Below are 18,964 nucleotides of genomic sequence, written 5' to 3'. Positions count from 1 at the left end.
CCCCTTCCGGAAAGCTGCAGCCAACCGGCGCACAGGTCCCTAGCGCCGGTGATTGACAGCCGGCTCGCCCAATAGAATTGCTCTTTCCTGGAGTACAGCTCTACCCGCGCCCAATGCGAACCGAGCGGGCGGGCGGGACCTCACGAGACCCCTCCCAGCCGCGAAGCCCCGCGTGCAGGCGGGACCGCGCTGAGCCGGGCGCTCGGACAGGGCGGAGCCACCCTCTGCCCGGTGGGCGGGGCCTCTGCCGAGAGGGGCCAATCCGGCGGCGGGAGGGGCGGGGCGGGCGCTGCCCCGCCCAATGGCGGAGGGCGAGGGGCGGGGCGCGGCGCCGGGGCTCGGCGGGCGGGCGGCGGGCGTTCGGTTGCTGAGCAGCGCGCGCAGGCGGGGGAGGGGCCGGGGGCGCCGCGCGGCGGGGCCGGGGCCGGGGCCGGGGCCGGGGCGATGTGAGCGGGCGGCGGGCCCGGTGCGCGCCCCCCCGCCTCCGCCAGCGCCTCTCGGCCGGTGCCTGCCGCCGCCGCTCCGCCGCCGCGGGCCGGGCCCCGCGTTATGTCGTGAGCCCGGGTTGCGGCGCCGCCGCCGCCGGGGCCGCCGATGGGGCTGCTCAGGATCATGGTGCCGCCCAAGCTGCAGCTGCTGGCCGTGCTGGCGTTCGGCGTGGCCGTGCTCTTCCTGGAGAACCAGATCCAGAAGCTGGAGGAGTCCCGCGGCAAGCTGGGTGAGCGGCACCGGCACCGGGACGGCGCCGGGACGGCGGGGGGGAGGGAGGGCCCGGCCCCGGAGGCGGCGGCCCCGGCCCCGGCCCCGGCCCCGGCCCTTCCCCCGGGGCACCGGGGCTCGGCGGGGCCCCGCGGGTGCCGGCCCCGGCGGGCGCAGAGCCGCCGTTAGGGGCGCGGGGTGAGGCCGGGGCCGCCGGCGCGGGGTCGCTGTGCCCCGGAGGGTCCCGGGGCCGCGGGCACCCAGCCGCTGGAGGCGCGGGGCAGCGGCAGCCCGGTGCGCGCGGGGGCTGGGTTACGAGCGCTGCCGGTCCTCCCGCCCGGCGGGGCTCCCCTGAGGCACCCGCACTGCCGGCGCCTCGGGGAAGGCGCACGTCGTGGGGGTTAAAGCCGGGAGTGGGTCTGGGCGGCGTGGGCGCTGTGCCACCGAGCCCCGCACGGAGCCGGTCAGCGGCACCGAGTGTCAAACGGAGCGGGTGCCGCCGCGGTGTTGCCTCTCAGCGTGCCCTGCCCGTCGTGTGCTCCGGAATGGGGCGTTAGGGGCTGGAAGGGACCCTGCCAGCCGCACCGCCTGGCTCGCCTGAGCCCCGGGTGCTCTCGCTCTGCGCATCTTCCACCTGGAGTCGCGTGGGGATGATCACCGGGGCATAACCCCGGTAACCGTGAACAAAAATTTGGGGAGTGGAAGAAATCAGCAGGCAGTTTCAAGCAGGTGGAAGTGCTCAGGGTTCAGGGGTGTTTTGTATCCGTCTGTTATAAACGGGTTGGTGCCCGCAACTTCAGAGCCTCCATTGCTGGCAGCGTGCGGTAGCTCCAGCTACCAGCTCCAGCACCTGGCGTTGAAAGGACCGACATAACGCCATCCGAGAATAAAGCTTCTTGCTGGAGAGACTTTCTCCTTAACATATATGCAATGGATATAAGTTACATATTTAGAGGATTAAAATACAGAGCTCGAGCTATTGTGGTGCAAGCATCTAATTACTGTGTTCTGCTGATTTTATTTCGTGCGAAGGGAAAACTGTTGTAAAGTATCCATTAAAAGTATGATGGAAAGATTTGCTTTGTGAGCATCTTACCGGCGATTCTCTAAAACCTGTCTAAGGAGGGGAAAACGGGCTTTCTGCGGCAGCTTTGAACATGGGTTCTGTTCCTGAACTTGAGCGTATGCTTTGTTAAAGAGCTTCTAGCTGGCTGAATGTCTCCCTTTTTACGTATCTGGTGCATATTTTAAGACTAGCAAATGTTAGTGTTTCATTGCAGAAATCACTTGACTATGTCTGTGACGTTACCACAGAGCTGTAGTATGGGGAATGGCTTCCTCTGAGCCAAGCTCCTTGGCTGGCCCGACGGGCCTGTGCTGCCGTCCTTCCCCCTGCCCTCCTACGGAGCGACCGCGGCCGTGTGAGGAGCACAAGAGCACGGACACGGCGATGGAACAGAGGGGCTCTGGCCTCTCGGCGGTGTGTCAGCGGGCTCTTCGAGGGCTGCGGGCTTGTGCTAATGTCAGGTGATAAGCTGTCATCCCGGAAAGAAGTTGTAAGAAGTAGGCTATGAGTAGGAGAGCAGAGTTACTTCAGATTTTATAGCCGATAAACTAATTCTGCAATCTTATCGGCAGTTCTAGTAGCAAGTATTCAGTCGTACTTTCTGATCAAAAGAGCTTTTTCCAATGTCTTCACCAAAGGGTAACTCCTGGTTCTGTACTGAACGCTTGCTGCACAGAGTTGGTATCTGTGCAACATGGTGGTAACCTGCCTGTAACAAGAAACTGGAACGTGTTTCTGGGGAAGAAAGTAAGGGAACCTCTTTCTTCCTGTGAGTGCGATTCCTTTATATAGAGAGAATTCAGTCACCCTGGGAATTTTTTCTTTTTAAGTTGAGAAGTTTAAGAGAGAGAAGCAAATGACCATCACAAATGCTTATGTTGCATTTTTCTCTCTAATAAAATTGCGGTCCTAATACTGTCTTAAAATGTATATGTAAAACCCATGTGTTTCTTTGTCATATGAATAGTAACTATCAAAAATGAAGAAAATCAAAATATTCATTGTAGCTCTCCAGCTTTTGGTCTTCTTAAGCTCTTTACAAGTAGCCTGTAGTGGTGAGATCACAGCCCTGTCACAACCCTATTCCAGGTACTTACTTGGTGAGATTTGTACCTGAGGCTATTAATCTTTCATTTCATTTTGTTTTCAAGTTTACACATTAAGGGCAGATGAACTGGCAGCTGCTGCAGACCGAGCTGTCACAACTGCAGTGGTTTTGTTTAAGCCTAGCGTATGGACTTGCCCGTTAGCTATACGACCGTGTAGCCCTAACGGGGAATGTTGCACGTGGGAGGCAGATGTTGAGAATTGCACTACCGTTCGTGGAAATGGGGTGATGTGTAACCACACGCTTTGGTTTTTGGAAGCCTGGCGGGGGCAGCTATACTTATGTATACCTATGGTTTAAATGTATCTAGTATCAAACATGTGCCGGGCTGTCTCCCGTGTTGCCATTAGCGTTTGTGGCGAGTTGGATCATAAAAGTGACCCAGCCACCTCTTCCCTTCCCTGCCCAAGAGCCTCTGATGTGGCAGAGGGGAGAAGGAGTCAAAGAGGGAAGTTGGTGCCTGTCCCAGTTCTGTTAAACGTGGTGTGTTCCACAATGGCAAGTACTGGAAGCACTTCGGTGTTGGAACGAGGGTGAGGGAAGACAGTGCCCTCCTGAGGGACGGTCTGTAGGGCTGCTCAGCCAAGGCGAGCATAGCTGACCACGGAGGGTGACTGCTGTGCGCTGGAAATGAAAGAATATTGCCATCTTCTAGCTGCTTAGTGGTACTTATGCATTGGATTTAAAAAACAGACTTGGTCTGAGCAACATAAAGATTGATTGACTTTATTATGTTTCAGATTACTCCTTCAGACCATGTTTAATTGCTGGCCAGCTGTACAGTGGGAGTATTTCTTCTACTAAGTGCTAAACAAACTTCAGGCTCATCACATCTGATAATTTAACACCTTGAATTCAGTATATATAAGTCTGTCATTTGGAGGAAATTTTGTACTAATTCTGGATTAATTTCTTGTTCTTCTTGTAAGTGCATGAATAATTTGAAAGGCTAAGGCTCTTTCTCTAAGCCAAGGGAAATAAATGTAATTGGTGATTAATTGATTGCCGGGTTGCATTAGTTTTTTCTTTCATCCATTACTTCGCACCTGTGGCTCTGCTGGGTAGTATTGTTCTAAGCACTGTGCAGGTACGTAACGAACCACTGTTCCTTTGCAGTTAAATGATTTAACTTCTCAGCAATTAAATCTTAGGTTTGCTAGCAATATAAGAGCATGTACTGTTTTGGGATGTTGAAAATAATGGGCTTTTTTTCACTTAATTTGGAAAAAAATGTACCGTCAGTATGCTTGCCAGTTGTGCGTGCTTGGAAAATCACCTGGAAAATTTCTTAAATTGTCCCTTATAATATAGCATGCGTGCTATTTAGTGTATTGTTTATACTTGAACCTCATTTTTAGAAGTTGTTAATGATTGTCGGTAGTTTTGGCTACACACGGCTATGCAAATAGTTTCCTAGCATTTCTTTTAAATATAGCTGTGTTGCCCAACAGTTATTGTTTTACTCTGAGTAGCCTGAGGCACTCTTTCAGAAGCTGTTTTCATGTGTAGTATTTCCAGAAATAAGAGCGTTAATGCTGCTTTCTCCAGGCAGCGAAAGGTTCTTGCGCCTTGCCTTGCCAGTGTCCTCATCCTTTTGCATTTAGACCCCCCCCTTGCTGTTCCCCTTCACCATTCCCTTTCATTCAGACCCCTCCAGAGTAAGTTTTACCCCGCTCCCATGCTATGCTTGTACACCCTGTTGAAAGATGCGTAGTAAAGCAATTGTATAAACGTGATACTTATTTTATTATGTCTGCAATTTTATATTTACTTATTTTATTGGGAACAAGTATCGCAGCTGGTGCTGTTCTTTTTTCTGTGAGATAGGTGATGTCTGAACTCTGACTAATTCAGCACATGTTCTCCAGCACGTACCAAGACGGTTCAGACTTGCTAATAGGCTTTGAGGCTTGATCTCACCCCTTTCTGCTGGCACTCTGATATCTCTGTTTCTGGCAGGGAAAATAAAGCAGAGGCACAGTTGGGTTTTCTTTTTTTCTTTCTCCTTTCCTGTAGAGCTGCACACGAAGAGCTTTCATATTGTTGCACCTGGTTTGCAGGCCTCATGCTTTTAGTGGAAAAGGAGTTAGTGATGTGATGAGAGCTGTGTCTTTGCTTCTAATAACTCTTTGCAATAGCACCTGCTACCTGGCCAGGGAATAGTTGTGTTAAAGATATTTTGAGGACAGTTCTGAGAAATGAAATGGGCTTGAGAAATGAGATAAAACACACAGCACCGGTCACTCCTGCCACGTAGTGCAGGGGATGAGGCAATCACCAGATAAGGCATGGCCTCTTTCTAGGTTCTCCGTTGGAAAGGGTCAGATTTGGGCCAGCACATATCTGTGTAAGCTACTTCTTAATGTACCAAGTCACAGAAGAGCAAAAAGACCTGTAATGCCATCTTCAACAGAAATCCTGGGAAAAAGCTATGACTACAGCCTGGGATAGAAGGAGCTCGTTGGACAGCCAAAGAAGTGCAGGCACCGTGCTCTTTGAGTTAACGCAGTGCTACGGATTCAGTAACGGCAGCTGTGAAGTCAGGAATCGGTTCAAGGCTAAGAAACTCAAGAGAGAGTCTTTAAAGGATTTTAAATCCTGCTCTTCCGCATGATTGTTTTCCCACGTAGGAAGGGAGACTGGGTTGTTTGAAGTACCTAGCTGGTTTCAGCAGTGTGCTTGGCACTGGGCATGTAAAAGCAGTAGCAACTACTGGAAATCAGAAAAAGTCATTTTTAATGGCTCTATTTACTCTGTGATAAACCAACTAAAAGAATGGTATTATGGTGTAATGCTATGGCAATGCTGCCTTTGTTTTTCTTGTCCGTTTTCTACTTCTGATCATGGAGGAAGTAGCTAAAATTTTCATGTCTGCAGTGTACCCTTGTAATTGCATGATTGGAAGGAACTCTTTTTTTATTATTTTAGTTCTGACTGGAGTTTATCATTAAATGAACTGTCTTAAAGCAAAGCAAAACCCAAACAAATACCAGAGAAACAAAACCCCAAGTACTTCACTAAATTAAAAAAGACTCATCATATGTCTTGTATGTATATATATACACAAATGTGCAGACACAGATATATATGCATGTATGTATGTTAACAAAAAATACACCCCAAACATCTCCTGTTAAATTACTTAAACTTTTGAATTAGCATAACAGGTTAAACAGTCCTCTCCAGATTATTGCGTACATCTGAAGTGAAGTCTTAGGATTTCTTTTTCTTCCTTAATTCAGAAAAATACATATTTGCAAATGGATTATCCTTTTTTTTTCTTTTTTTTTCTTTTTTTTTTCCCACAGCTTTGTATCGCCCCTGGCTGTTGAAGCTAGGGATGTTTGAGATGCTCATGAACGAGTCATTTCCATACCTACTGACTGGCGGCCGTGAGTCACCACTCATGTTAGTTATTCTGTCCAGACTTAGCCTGTGTTCTAGGAATGAATGCCTTTCCTGAAATTCTTGCTCCTCTTCAGGAAATAGATGGCTTTTGCATATGGAGTATTTAATTGGGTCAAAATACCGCCTTTTTATGGAATTGTGTGCAATCTATAGCTGTCATTTATCTGAAGTGTATTTAAACCTTGTCAAAGCAGTGCTAAAATAGTGGTGCTTTGTTTGAAATGTGATGCCATTTGTCTGCTTATACATTTTAAATACAGACCTAGCAAGCATGATAAAAGAGCCGTGTAGAAAAATAGCTGAACTGCTGCGTGTATTTGCGTTATTTTTTTCAGCCAGAAATAAAAGATAAGCCTTAGTGAAAGGAGTCAACGTTGAGAGGCGTCTGAAACGTGGCCAGCTGGCTGCAGCCTTTTGTAAATACGTACAGACTTAAGTGCAGTCTGTCCTGGTGGCTGGCTGGGTGGCGGGCAGGCAGTGTCTCATTCAAACCCCGCTTTGCGTGGGGCTCAAGCCGGTCGAATCTGTTGGGTTTAACCCAACCGCTCCCCTAAAACCTTTGGGTTCGGAGAGTTGGAGCTTGAGAAAGGCGGCATTGAGAGCAACCTTGGGTCTCCTAGGGCAGAGAGGCCGGCCTGCTCCCGCCCTGGGGCCGGGTTGCTCAGTTCTCCCTGCAGCCCTTGACTCCTCCACTCCACCTGGGGAGTTGTGGAGAGCCGCAGTGCCGCGTCTGGCATTCCTGGCAGTCGCTGCCTCTATGAGAAATGCTGCCAGTGCAGGTTGTAGTTGGTATGCCCAGGGGCTCTGCTAAAGGTAGAAATTCTCAGTGTTTGCTGAAGCGTTCAGGTGGGACGTACGTGTGTGTTTCTGTGACAGGAATGTGCTGTCAGGACATCGGTGTCATTGCGGGCCGTGCCCTTGAGTGTCAGTCTGGCTTCATATTCCGTATCTGTGTGTTCCCCAGGAGTGCATTAATTGCTATGCTCTATCTTCTTATGGCTATAAATTAAGAGCATGTTATCACCAGAGAGGTATTGTTTGCAAATGTGTCTGCAGGAAGCTAAACTACATTTGTGTCTTTTTTTATTGTCTCTAGTGTTCCGTGCGTTAGTGTTGTCCTTACTTCGCAATATCCCTGTGTCATCGTGGCTCCAGTAACGTTACTGCTATAATTATTATTCAAGCATTCTCGTAGTGATAAAATTCATCGTGAGTAGCTAGGAGTCTAGGGCAGTCAGAGAATTAATAAGATAATTAAATTACAAAAAGTATTTGCAAAGAAGCTATCTATCACTTGGGCCCGGTCTTTATCTCCTTCTCTAAGTCCATTCTCTCTGTATATCTGGTTGGAGTTGAAAATGACAGACAGCTGACATCCAATTTTTTTGTCAACTTGCTGTTTAATTCTGCATACTAATTTGTGTTGAAACATATGTAAAACTTAAGTGCTGTTTTGATAAAACAGCTTTTGATGATTTTGAAGTGTTTATGCAAACCTTGTGCATAATTGCTGTAAAACTGTAAAGAGTGTGGGGATCGGATCTTAGGTTCCTTAAATTAAAATGCATGTCTTCCCCATTTGCTTCTCTAGTATTTTTTTCCTCTCAAAATATATTTTTTTCTATTTTATATATCTATATATAGAGGTATGTGTGTATATATATATGTAACATAAACAAGTGAGAGTAAGGAATATATATATTAATTACAATAAATACATATACACAGAGCCAGAGAAATATATATCTATATATGTCTCATGTCGTAGTATAGGACTGATCTTTTGAAGACAACAGATTGAAAGTCAGTACTATTTCACTTCACTTTGAAAAAGGTACAAAAAGGCCGAGAGCATGAAGAAACTTGGAGGTATGAACAGCTGAACAGAGGCGATGCTTGTTGCTATGATCTTCTAAAAAGTGGACAGGGAAATCCAGCTAATGGAATTGTAATTTTTTTTTTCTCCTGAACCTTGAACCTGGGTATCATTGCATTTTCAGTATTTCCATTATCTTCTTTTCTGGATATGCTGTTGTTGAACATATTCAGAAAGATTGCAAAAATAGCATATCTGCTTTTTCTTTGAAATATTTGTGTTTCTGTACATTGACTCTGTGGGTGCTTTGGAGGAGACTTTGCAGTAGTAGAAGTCTGTTTCTGCAGTATGTGGTATTTTCAATGTGTTGTAATATACAAAACATTAACCAGCAATTGATTGTATTGTATTGGAATTGATTATGACCAGGGGCAAATAATTCAGGTAATTCTGAGAAGGATTTACAAATTCAGAGCAAAAGGGAATGAAACCAAAGTATGATGTGAAAATGACAATCTTATTCTGATGTTTTGCTTAGACCAAATTGTGTCACCAGAACAAAACAAAAGCAGTCTCAAATTTGACTCCTTTAGAGTCTGAATGGCAGATTTAAATTGGGGAGCAGAAAATAACTTTTTGCAAGATCCAATTTCAAGATTTAGATTCCTTCAGAACACAGATGAATTTTTACAAAAGCTGAGGACAGTCACATCCTTCTGTTGTCTGTGGTAAAAGTAGTAACTCATAGGGCTTCATTCCCGTGCTGAAGCATAAAGACAAAAATACGGCACCTTGTCTTTTGACCAAAACACTGTTATATTTTTAGAAAGATTTTTGATTGCTCTCTGAAGATTAGTTTTGTTAATGGTACACAAAAAATCTGTGTTTTTAGAAACAGTCAAAATATCAGATTCTTTTGTATCCTGGCATTGAATGAAGTGTTTCATAGTTAGACTCCTATTTCAATTGCACTCACATTGACAACTTTGCAGCCAAGATTTTTCAGCATCTGATTTGTCAGTAAGCCTTCAACACTGTGTGCTCTTAAAAGGTATTTTCCTGGCAGGATAGCTATAATTGCATACTATTCTTGATACATTATTGTATGAACTGTGCTGAGATGACCATGGCACTAAATGGTTTCCCTTAATCAAGTTACTGCCCTTGGGAATATTGAACATCTCGTAGTTGTAGTTTGACCCGCTTATTTTTTCACTTACTTTAAGAAAAAAAAAAGTCAGAAGAAAATTACAATTCCTTATTTGAGTTCTTTCTTATTTGAAAATAATTTAGTCTGTTTTTAATAGGTTTTCAGATAATTTAACTATTTTGTATTACCTTTGATGCTGCCAACAAGGCAATCTTTTGAAGATTAACTGCCTAAAAAATAGTTTGCTCTCTTATGAGGTAGCGATTAGATCTTGCTGTCCAATTTGATTACTTCAAAGTGTGTGAAGTAGAATTGGACTGAATATTTTTAACTTCATACCATTTACGAAAATAGCATTTCAAGAGTAAATGTATATTTGCTTTTTGGAGAATGGTCTTGCCTACAAAGTAGCCTTTTGGAGTATTTTCATTTAGTAGGATCAGAATGTTTTATGTTTTGACTATCCTCCTACTTCTATTAAAACATGTCTTATTATCTGTATGGCTCTGGGCTTCTCCCCCTTTTTCCCTCTAAGTTGTTCATACTGACGTGCCACTTGTGCAGCTGCTGCTAGCTTGAGCAACGCTAAAACTCTCAGCATCTCCTCTTTTTTAATTGGACCTATTTGAGGCTTCAAGTTCTCTTCAGCAGGAGGGTACTTCATGTTTTTACTTCATCTGGCTTATTTATATATATATATATATATTTTTTTTTTCAAAATTCTGGCACACTGCTTGATTCATACTTCTAAGTCAGGACTGTGTGTTTATGTATGCAGCAGCCTAGGTATTTTCTGCTATGACAAGTACAAGAACGCTAGTTCTTCTTTCTTGTTGGCTAGTGGTATTTATTCTACTCAAACATGCTTTCTGAGCCAAAAGTAAAGGCTGAATGACCAGAAAAACCAGTCTGAGCCTCCATGTAAATCTTGCAGTGTTCATAACTTGTTATTTCTAGTACACACTTGAATTTTATCTTTGTAACTGTTCATCAAAGTCATTAGGGTTAAAAAGCGCCTCATGGAGTTCAGGTGGAACCATTTTCATTCCGAAGTTTTGAGGAGAGGTTCTGGAGCGGTTAATGCAGTAAATCGCTGTCAGTCATGGAGATGTGTAAGAGGACTTCTCAAGTCACAGCTCCTGGCAGGACGTGTAGAAATCTGGCAGATGAGCTGTCAAAGTTATCAGCGGGAACTTCAGCTGTTGTTCCCGGCACACGTGGGAGGCTGTCGCCCGACTGCCGGCCAGGCTGGGAGCAGCAGCAGGCCCGGCTCCTCAGCCAGCGGGGACCAGGGCATGGAGCTTGAACCTGGAGCCCTCTTGGTTTCAGTTCACTGTAATGCTTCACGCTTGGAGCTGTAGCAGCTGAAGAGACGGCATATGTTTGCTTCTGGATAGGAAAGGACAATAAATAACCCCATCATCCAATCCAGAGAAAAGTGGGAGAGGATGATTGTAAGGTTTCTTAGTTATTCATGAGGCACGGTAAATGCACTTGGCCTAAGGGCAAATGTGTCTTGTGAGCGTGTGGTCAGGCTTGGAAGAGAGTATTAGAGACGAACTTTCAAAGAGGGGAAATGAGCAGTAGTAGAAAGGTTGTGTGTGTGAAGATCGGTGCAACTTCTGCATGTGCAAGCTGTCCGCAGCCTTTCTGATCCCAACAAAAAGGCCCGTGGTGCTGGGGAATATGCTTATTTTCAAGACTAGCTTTTGCCTAGCTTAACAGTTAGAAACTGTACTTGTTTCTGATTCCTCTGACAGTGCCCTCTACCATACTGTTAAATCCTCCTGTCCTTTCTGATTTGAAAAACCAACGTAAAACTGGGATAGTGGTTTAACAAGAAGAAATGATAAATCAAATAGTAAAACGCTTATGTGTATCCTCTTCTGGTTTTCCTGTGTGTGCCTTCCAAACCATACTCTGAAATCATGGCCTCGCTAACATGTTCGTATGAGCACTTTTGTAAACATTTGTGGTCACTGGAGCAATCCAAAGAATTGTTTCTGTGTGTTTTATGTGCGATTGTATAGTGCAGGTTCAAGGTATTCTTAGGGTAAGAGTTGGGAAAGAGAAATACTTGATATGTGAATAATTTATCAAATGTAAAAAAAAAAAAAAAGTGTGAAGGAAGAATGTAGATACTGATAGTTTTTCATTATTTTCTCATTCTAAGCCATGGGGAGGGGGGAAGCCCTAAGAAACTGAATGCAGTTTCTATATTTTCCAAAGACATTGGATGTGATTACGTACAAGTTTTACATATATGCACTCTTTGGCCGATGGAAGCTTTTGTCATTGTTAAAAGTGCAGTTAAAAGCATGTACTCGTTTGTGGTAAATAACTGTGGTAAGGATGTAGTCAACATATTTCTTAAGCTGATGCTATAAAATTTATGTACAAAATATTTGTACTGCTGGAGTTAATGGGAAAAGGTTTTAAACGTTAAATGAGATTGCAATCTTAGTTATCAGAAAAGAATGTTGGAAAACAGAGGATAAACTCCTCTGATTGTTTCATCATCTCAAAATTGTGGGAATAAAAATAGCACATTATATATTTTTGAGCGTGACAATGACCTACTACATATCTGACTTGATAGGTAAGTCTGTTAAGTACATGTATATAGCAGCAGGGAAGTGCAGCACAGTAGTTGTTCCTACATTTGTTTTACTTAATAGATATTCGGGATGTGCATGTGAACATAAAAATGAGATTGCACTCTGGAGATGACTAGTATGGGTAGAGAACCTCTCTGGAAATCCTCTCAGATATCCAGGAATTGGTTTGGACAAGTTCTCTGCCCTTGATGGATTCCCACAATCTCCAGACTCTCTGCAAATGCCGTTAATTCCTCGACCTTTGCTATATCACATTCCCCAATTAGATAGTGTGCTAAACAGACACGAATATTTGGCTTCTCTCTATAGAAAAATGTCTAGATGTCACAAAAAACATACCAGGCAGAACTACCAGGTAGTTTAAAGCTTGTCCAGCTGATAAGGGTTAACTGAGTACAGACATAAAACCATAAAAATGGATCATTCTTTTTCAGTTGTTCAAAACCTTTGCTACAAGGTATTTGAGGAGCTCAAAACAGTGTAATGGTTAAGGACTAGAAATGCATTGGTCTCAAACTTGACTAAACTTGCTGTTGCCTTGTAACTTAGGTAGCCAGCCTTTGTATTTTTCTTGCTGTATTTAGCGAAGGGCATTTTGTGGTGACAGGATTTTAAGCAACTGCATGCTATTCAGGATTGACTATGGGCACGTAGCGTGTGCAGATGGGTTGTGCTGTGTCCTGGTCTCCTCCCTAGGAGGCCCTCACGTGGGTTTTAATTGTTTTGTTTTGTATAAGAGCAAAGAATCCTTGTTTTAGGCCATTTCTAGGCAGACACAATTTGATGATTTGAGGGTAATTATTTTCTTAAGCTTATTGCAGCTTCCTGTTTTACCTAAGTGCAAGGTGAAAATTAGCTAAAAATACATCATAATCCTTGGAAGATATGGCACCTGAATTGTTACCAGACAAGGCTTTTCTGGAGGTGTGCCATTCAAGAACTCTTTGCATATATGTCGGAGCATGTTAATTAGTTGCCAAAAGTGTTCTTGGATAGTTGTGGCAATTTGTTTCTCTAACATTTTCTTTAGAAAACAAATAACAATTTGCACTTGGCCAAATAGTGGCTGGTCTTGCTGCAATAATTACACGTTTGAGTGCAACTGTTTCATTGTGCTCTGCTGCACTGACAGCAGTACTGTTTTTGTGAATGTAAAGACTAGTTTTATTTTGATTCTTTTTGAATAAAAGATGCGGTCTGATCTAAATAAATCTTCCCAAATTGCACTTTACTGTTGTGGAACTATTAATAAGTCCTAACCTCCAGCACTCTCACACGATGCTTAGTGAAGTAGATGTTTTTTCAAACTAGAACTGTTGTTATGGGGCTAAACATGATTTTGTGTACGGTAATAGTTAAAGCACTGACTAGATGCTTAGTCTAAATATGATTTTTAACTGCAGACTTATGTCAGGTAAATTTAGTGTGCTTTTGATTTTATTTTTTTATAAATGTGATTGGTTAGAAAAATTGGCTCACACTGGTGCCTGGGAACTTTGTGGTAGGCTCACAGATTGATAATTTGGGTGGCAGTCTTGAGCAGCATTTTTTTTTTTTTAATTTTATAGTAGTTGGAATAACACTGTACAGTGATACTGTCTTTCATAATTGGTTGCGGAAGAGCTAACCTTTGTTTTGGCAGAGAGGTAACTACTGGGTTTGTTTTTTTGTTGTTTTTAAAATGAACATACAAGAAGAAGTTGATTAGTGCCATCTGCTGGAGTGGCATTTTCTAATGAAAATTTAAGATCTTTTTGCCTCTAGTGGTCTAGGCAGTGGATCAACAAAGCGCATGTGGCTTTCCTTGCTTGCATTTTGTGTGGAGGTTTCCCCTTTTTATGCTCTGTGAATCTTGGCTGTGATGTGAGAATGAAGAAGCCTTTTACTGGGCTTTTTGCCATTTTACAGGTTAATTTGTGAACCACTGACTGAACAGAACAACTTTTACAGACTATAAAGTGCAGCCTTGTAACACGGCGTAACAGTCAAATAAAACAGTCTGTTGGGGAAAGTAGTTTTCCCACATCTTTTACAGAGTCTACTAGAAACAGGTGCTGTAGTGTCTTGAGACGATTCATAGCCAAGCAAGAGGTGACAGGACGGGAGAAGGTTGGTGCCAACGGTGTGGGTCACTGATGGTCATTGAGCACATAAATGGTCTGTGAAACTTCTGCCTCTGCTCCCCAAATCTACAGAGTCCCAGGGATGTGCCTGATTGGTTTGTATGGGGGAAACAAACATGGAAATAGTCTTCATGTTTCAGGTGGAAAGTGATTTGTAAAAAATATCTTTGGGGACCACCATAGTACAGAAATGACACAGTCAATCTGCTTTTTCTGTGTCCTTTATACATATATTGTAGGCATGTCACATTATAAACCTGTAAATGTACAAAAAAAACCCTCTCTTTGTATTTGTATTCAAGGCTAAACTTGTTGTTTCTTCATCCAGATGTAAGAAATACTGCTGTGGGTAGAAAACCATACCAGTATCCTTGTGTCAGTTGACACAGAACTGCTCAGCCTCCCTGCTAAAGGCGCCTGAGTTAGGCTTGAACAAGCCGGCATGCTTACTCAGCCCTCTGCAGCCTCCCTCGAAGATACGAACTTGGGTTCTCCAAGCTGGTTTCTGCCTGGGTATTTGTTCCACAGCTCACCTGCATGTTTCTGAAGTGCTACGTTTTATAGCAGATTTAAGCACCGGTCTGGTCATGATGCGATGATAGCTGAAGTTACCACAAAATGTCTGAACATCCCGAGCCACATCAGCAAGCTGGAAGTTTTGTCTTCTGTTGCTCTCCATTTCTGGAAATGTACCTAACGTCAGTTTATAATTGTAAATGGCATCATGCACCTTGCTAGACCAAGTTGTAACTGTTTCTGTACTTTATAGTTTGTTTGTTTTATTTATATTTTTTTATTTTTCTATTTATTTTTTATTATTTTTATTTATTTATATTTATTTTGATTTTATATTTATTTATATTTTTATATTATTATTATTTATATTTATTTGCATTTTTATAACTTCATGTTATAAAGTAAAATCGATGTGCTTAATGCATTTCCTATTATCTGTTGGATATTTGGTCTTATAAGAAGACCTAATATTTGGTCTTTGGTAATTTTAATATATCATTTGGTGTAATTACATGATGTTAATAGGGCATTCGGCATTCTTTTTTTCCATCCTTTTGTACTTCCAATCTCTTTCCCTCTAAAACAGGGAAACTCTTCCATTTAGATAATTATCTTAATTGTTGTCCAGCCTGTTTGTATGTGGTAATACACAGGCTTCTGTGGGATGTTGGGAGGAGCTGCTAGCTTGAATAAACAACTTTTCAGACTTTCAGAGAGGCGCATGAATCTTTCTGTCCTGTTTGTTCCTTTGTGCATCACACAGAATATAAAGCAATTTCTTCACATGGAGTGCTGCACCCATCCTAGCGCTGAGAGAATCTTTATAGTTGGGGTTAAATGATTTCCTGAAATATTTTTGGTCATTAGTACATGTGGTTTGCTAATTATTTAAAGCTATATTCAGTAGGCATTGAAATAAAACCTTCATAGAGTTAGTTATATACTTTTTAGATTAATTAGAATTAAGCTTGTTAAACTAGCGTTTCAAAGGACGAAGCATATATGTCACAAGACAGATGACTACGTTTCAGGGATAGTATATAACTTCTACACAGTACCTCATAATAAAATCATACTATGAAAGACTTTCCTATGTTGAACATGTACATGGAAAAATGTGTTAATGCTTATTATCCTGTTCCTTAAATAAGTAGCACTCTGTCAGGCTTGGGAGCTCGCTGGCCATGTGAAGAATATAACCTGCTTTGACACTTCCATGGTTTCTTCCTGTGAGCAGCTCGAATACCACTTACTCAGCAGTAAGTTAAATACAATCAGCTAAGGAGAGCAGCATACTGTAAATGATGCTGGTAACAGAAAAGATGTGTAAAATTGCTCGTAAGATGATAACATTTCATAACATTCTGGAAAAGCAACCTCTCATGTATTGATTTTTTTTCTTATTTTTTTCCCCTGTCTGCAAAGATGAAATGTAGTCTTTCAAGGAGTCTTATTCCTTCCTTGAAAACTTGCTATATTGATCTGAAACCACAGAGCTGAAATAGGTCATATTTTAGGTGTTCCTTCTCTAATGACAATGTATGGCCCTACTATTTAAGTGGAAAACTTGCTGCAGTATTTCTGTTACTGGAACTTCTGCAACAGTCAGTGAGGGACTTCTAAAAATCCCCTATAATATGCTGGAAATGGAAAACTCCACTGACTTCTGTATGAATGGCTAGCACATTTCTGCAGCCGTGATTACTTAGTCATGCTTCTTGGAAGCATACCACCAACTTGCTCCAGAATAGAGTAATGGGGGAGAGGAGATGTTGAGTAACCCCTACGTGAACGCAGACTTGTGTTTCCTTTTTATCCGGATGTTCCATTTATCACAGGCCAACTAATCAACATGCTTCTTGTTAGTTCAACTTTAGTTTTCTTAAGTTTTCTTGTATTTATAACTATCTCCCCCAGAGAAGGGACAAGACAATTTCTCCTTCTCTCTCTGCCAGATGATGAATTGAAAAGCTTTTGCATATTATTCCTCATAACTATGCTAGCTGTTTTTACAAGGCCTTGCTGTTACACTAAATATGTGGAAAGGTTTTTTTATTTAAAAGCAATCTATAACTTACCCTTGAGAGAGCTTCCCACTCTCTCAAAAAAAAGGAGAAAAACTTGTAAGAAAGACTTTAAAGTCTTGTACAGGAAACAAAGGAAGTATAGAAAGTCAGAATAAACAGACGCTTTTTACTACGTGGAAATAGAATTTCAGGTGCTTTTCAGCATCATGTGTTGCTTTCCTCCAATGTCATAAGCCTGTTGCTTCAAAACGTGGCAGTGTGTTCATAATCTGTCAGTGGATCTAAAGATGAGTTACACAAGGTTTAGTAACAAATATCTTAAGCTAGTTTAGCCTAGTCATTCAAAGTTACAGCACTGGATATACAATAGTACAATCACTTTTTTTTTTTTTAAAGATAACAATTTGTGGGGTGACAATAGATAGACTACTGAAGTATGTCTGAGTTGGTGCACGCTTGGCTTTAGGGAGGAATAGGAACTTAAGACTAAGTAATTTAAACAGCCTGTTAAATTTACAGTGTCTGAACAGATTTTTCTATTTTGGAAATGACACAATATAAATTTAACGTTAAATTAACAAATAACTGTAGAAATGTCTGCATAAACCATATTTTATAAATTCTGCTATAGTGAAATTTAAACCAGGAAAAGGGCTTAAGTTTTTAAAGTTATAAAGCAGATGGTTTGAGGCTTTGAAAACTTTAGGTGTCCAACATGTGTTATATTACCCAATGCACAGAAAAAACAGTTGGCTAATAATGTCACAAATGGATGGAAACGAAATGAATTCGCGATGATGTACTCTGGTGAAATATAAACTCTTGCAGAAAGTTGTGTTATCAAGGAGCCATAAAGCACAACGCAGATGTATTGTTGTGCAGAATGTAAGGACATGTTAGGCACAGATTTACTGAAGTGTGATAGGAGTTAGGGAATTTGCTATTCCTCCCCCTCCCCTTTGCTACTGCCATTGTGCTGTTCTCTTGTTCATCACAGGAGAAATCGTTGTATGTTTTTGCACCACCTTCACTTAGGGAGGACAGTGTTACCTCTGAGCTAACTGAAATAGCGCAGTCTCAGCACTGTTTGATTGCAGAGTGTGTATATAGTCACGTAAAATTGCTTTGCATATTGAATAGCAGAAGTTTTTGAAGCTGAAATTTTGGTAGTAAAAAATCTGCTTGCCCTGTCTGTCTCTAATGCCACATAGCAGGGTTAGTTTGTCTGGGGGAGTTGGAGTCTTCTGATGAGTAGACAGTTATTAACACCAAAATTGATTTGTCTGAATGAGACTAATCAATTTTCTGCAATTAGTTTTCTTAAGTTTCTGATACGGTCACACTGGATAGGGTAGTACACAGGGGATGCTTTTGCAGTTTATGTGTATACGCGTGTCTTTAAACTGAAATTCTGAAGAAGTCTTTGAAAGCAAAACACAAAAAAAATCACTTGGAAACTGCTTTAACATTTTGAAGTAGGGTAGTTAAAGTTACTGGGTGTTGGGGTCTGTGTGGGCTTTTAAGAAAAGCGCACAGGATGTGATCTCTGCAGGTGTCTCCTTTCCATCTGATTCCTGCTCCTTCTCATGTTTCTGAGGGAGGGCTGAATGGTAGCAAAGAATGACATTTGTGATATTTTTAAAGCCTTTCTGTCCACTTAACTAGCTGGGAAAAAGTAGTCTGAATCCTTTGAGGACTGTGATTAGAATTGGTACTTAGCTTTTTGAAAGTAGCATTAATTCATGGTTTGAATTTGTGATAGGCACTTTTCTGTTTGTTTTAGAGCTTATTGTGCATTGTGAAATGACAGTTTGTTGACAATAATAAGTATTCAGGGGAAGAATCACTCAATGCTAGGTGACTGGGTGATTGTTACAGCTCAATTTTGTTTTATCTAAATGTAGCTGGGGAAAAACAATCCTAAATTTACATACGTTAGATTCTGAATTAGCTGTACTTGCTGAAGAAGGAGGTCTCGGAGTTACAGAAGGTAGCTCTGTGAAAACATTGGAACAATACTCTGCAGTGGAATGCTGAAAGCTGTTCAAAAACAGATGAAGAACCAAATGAAAATGTAGTATCGAATGGCACAAGTCAGTTCTTCTGCGTTGTCCTCTCTTGCCCTCATCTTGGAAAAGGTTATAGCAGAGTTGGAAGAGATACATGAATGCTGGGGATAATCATCTCCTGTAAGAGGAATGATTGACTAGATCAAGGCTCATCAGACTTCGTAAAACATGTTGGGGAATGAAATATAGAAGCCTGTAAAATCATGAGTAGTATGGAAAAAATGAGCAAGGAATGGTTACTGTACAAGTGCAAGAAATGATCAAAAAAACCCTATTGCTTGCTGGCTTCAAAAGTGGTGGACTGTAGGACACAATGCCACAGTGCAGAATGACTACTGAAGTGGTTAGACAAGCTAGGGGTAGA

At 42.2% G+C, this 18,964-nt stretch overlaps 1 protein-coding gene across 1 annotated transcript in view; it reads left to right on the top strand.

Annotated features, from left to right (window-relative positions):
* The first annotated feature begins 370 nt into the window (after window positions 1-370).
* The window catches only part of HS2ST1 (heparan sulfate 2-O-sulfotransferase 1), a 78,644-nt gene continuing 60,050 nt past the window's right edge, over window positions 371-18,964 (top strand). Inside the window, exon 1 of the mRNA XM_067001224.1 lies at window positions 371-718. Within this exon, the coding sequence (XP_066857325.1) occupies window positions 595-718 (124 nt within the window). The 5' untranslated portion in view covers window positions 371-594. The remainder of the gene's footprint in view (window positions 719-18,964) is intronic.

This window comes from Anser cygnoides, chromosome 8 (genome assembly GCF_040182565.1).
Source record: "Anser cygnoides isolate HZ-2024a breed goose chromosome 8, Taihu_goose_T2T_genome, whole genome shotgun sequence".
NCBI classification, from domain to species: domain Eukaryota; kingdom Metazoa; phylum Chordata; class Aves; order Anseriformes; family Anatidae; genus Anser; species Anser cygnoides.
This window is presented reverse-complemented; position numbering and strand designations above follow the sequence as displayed.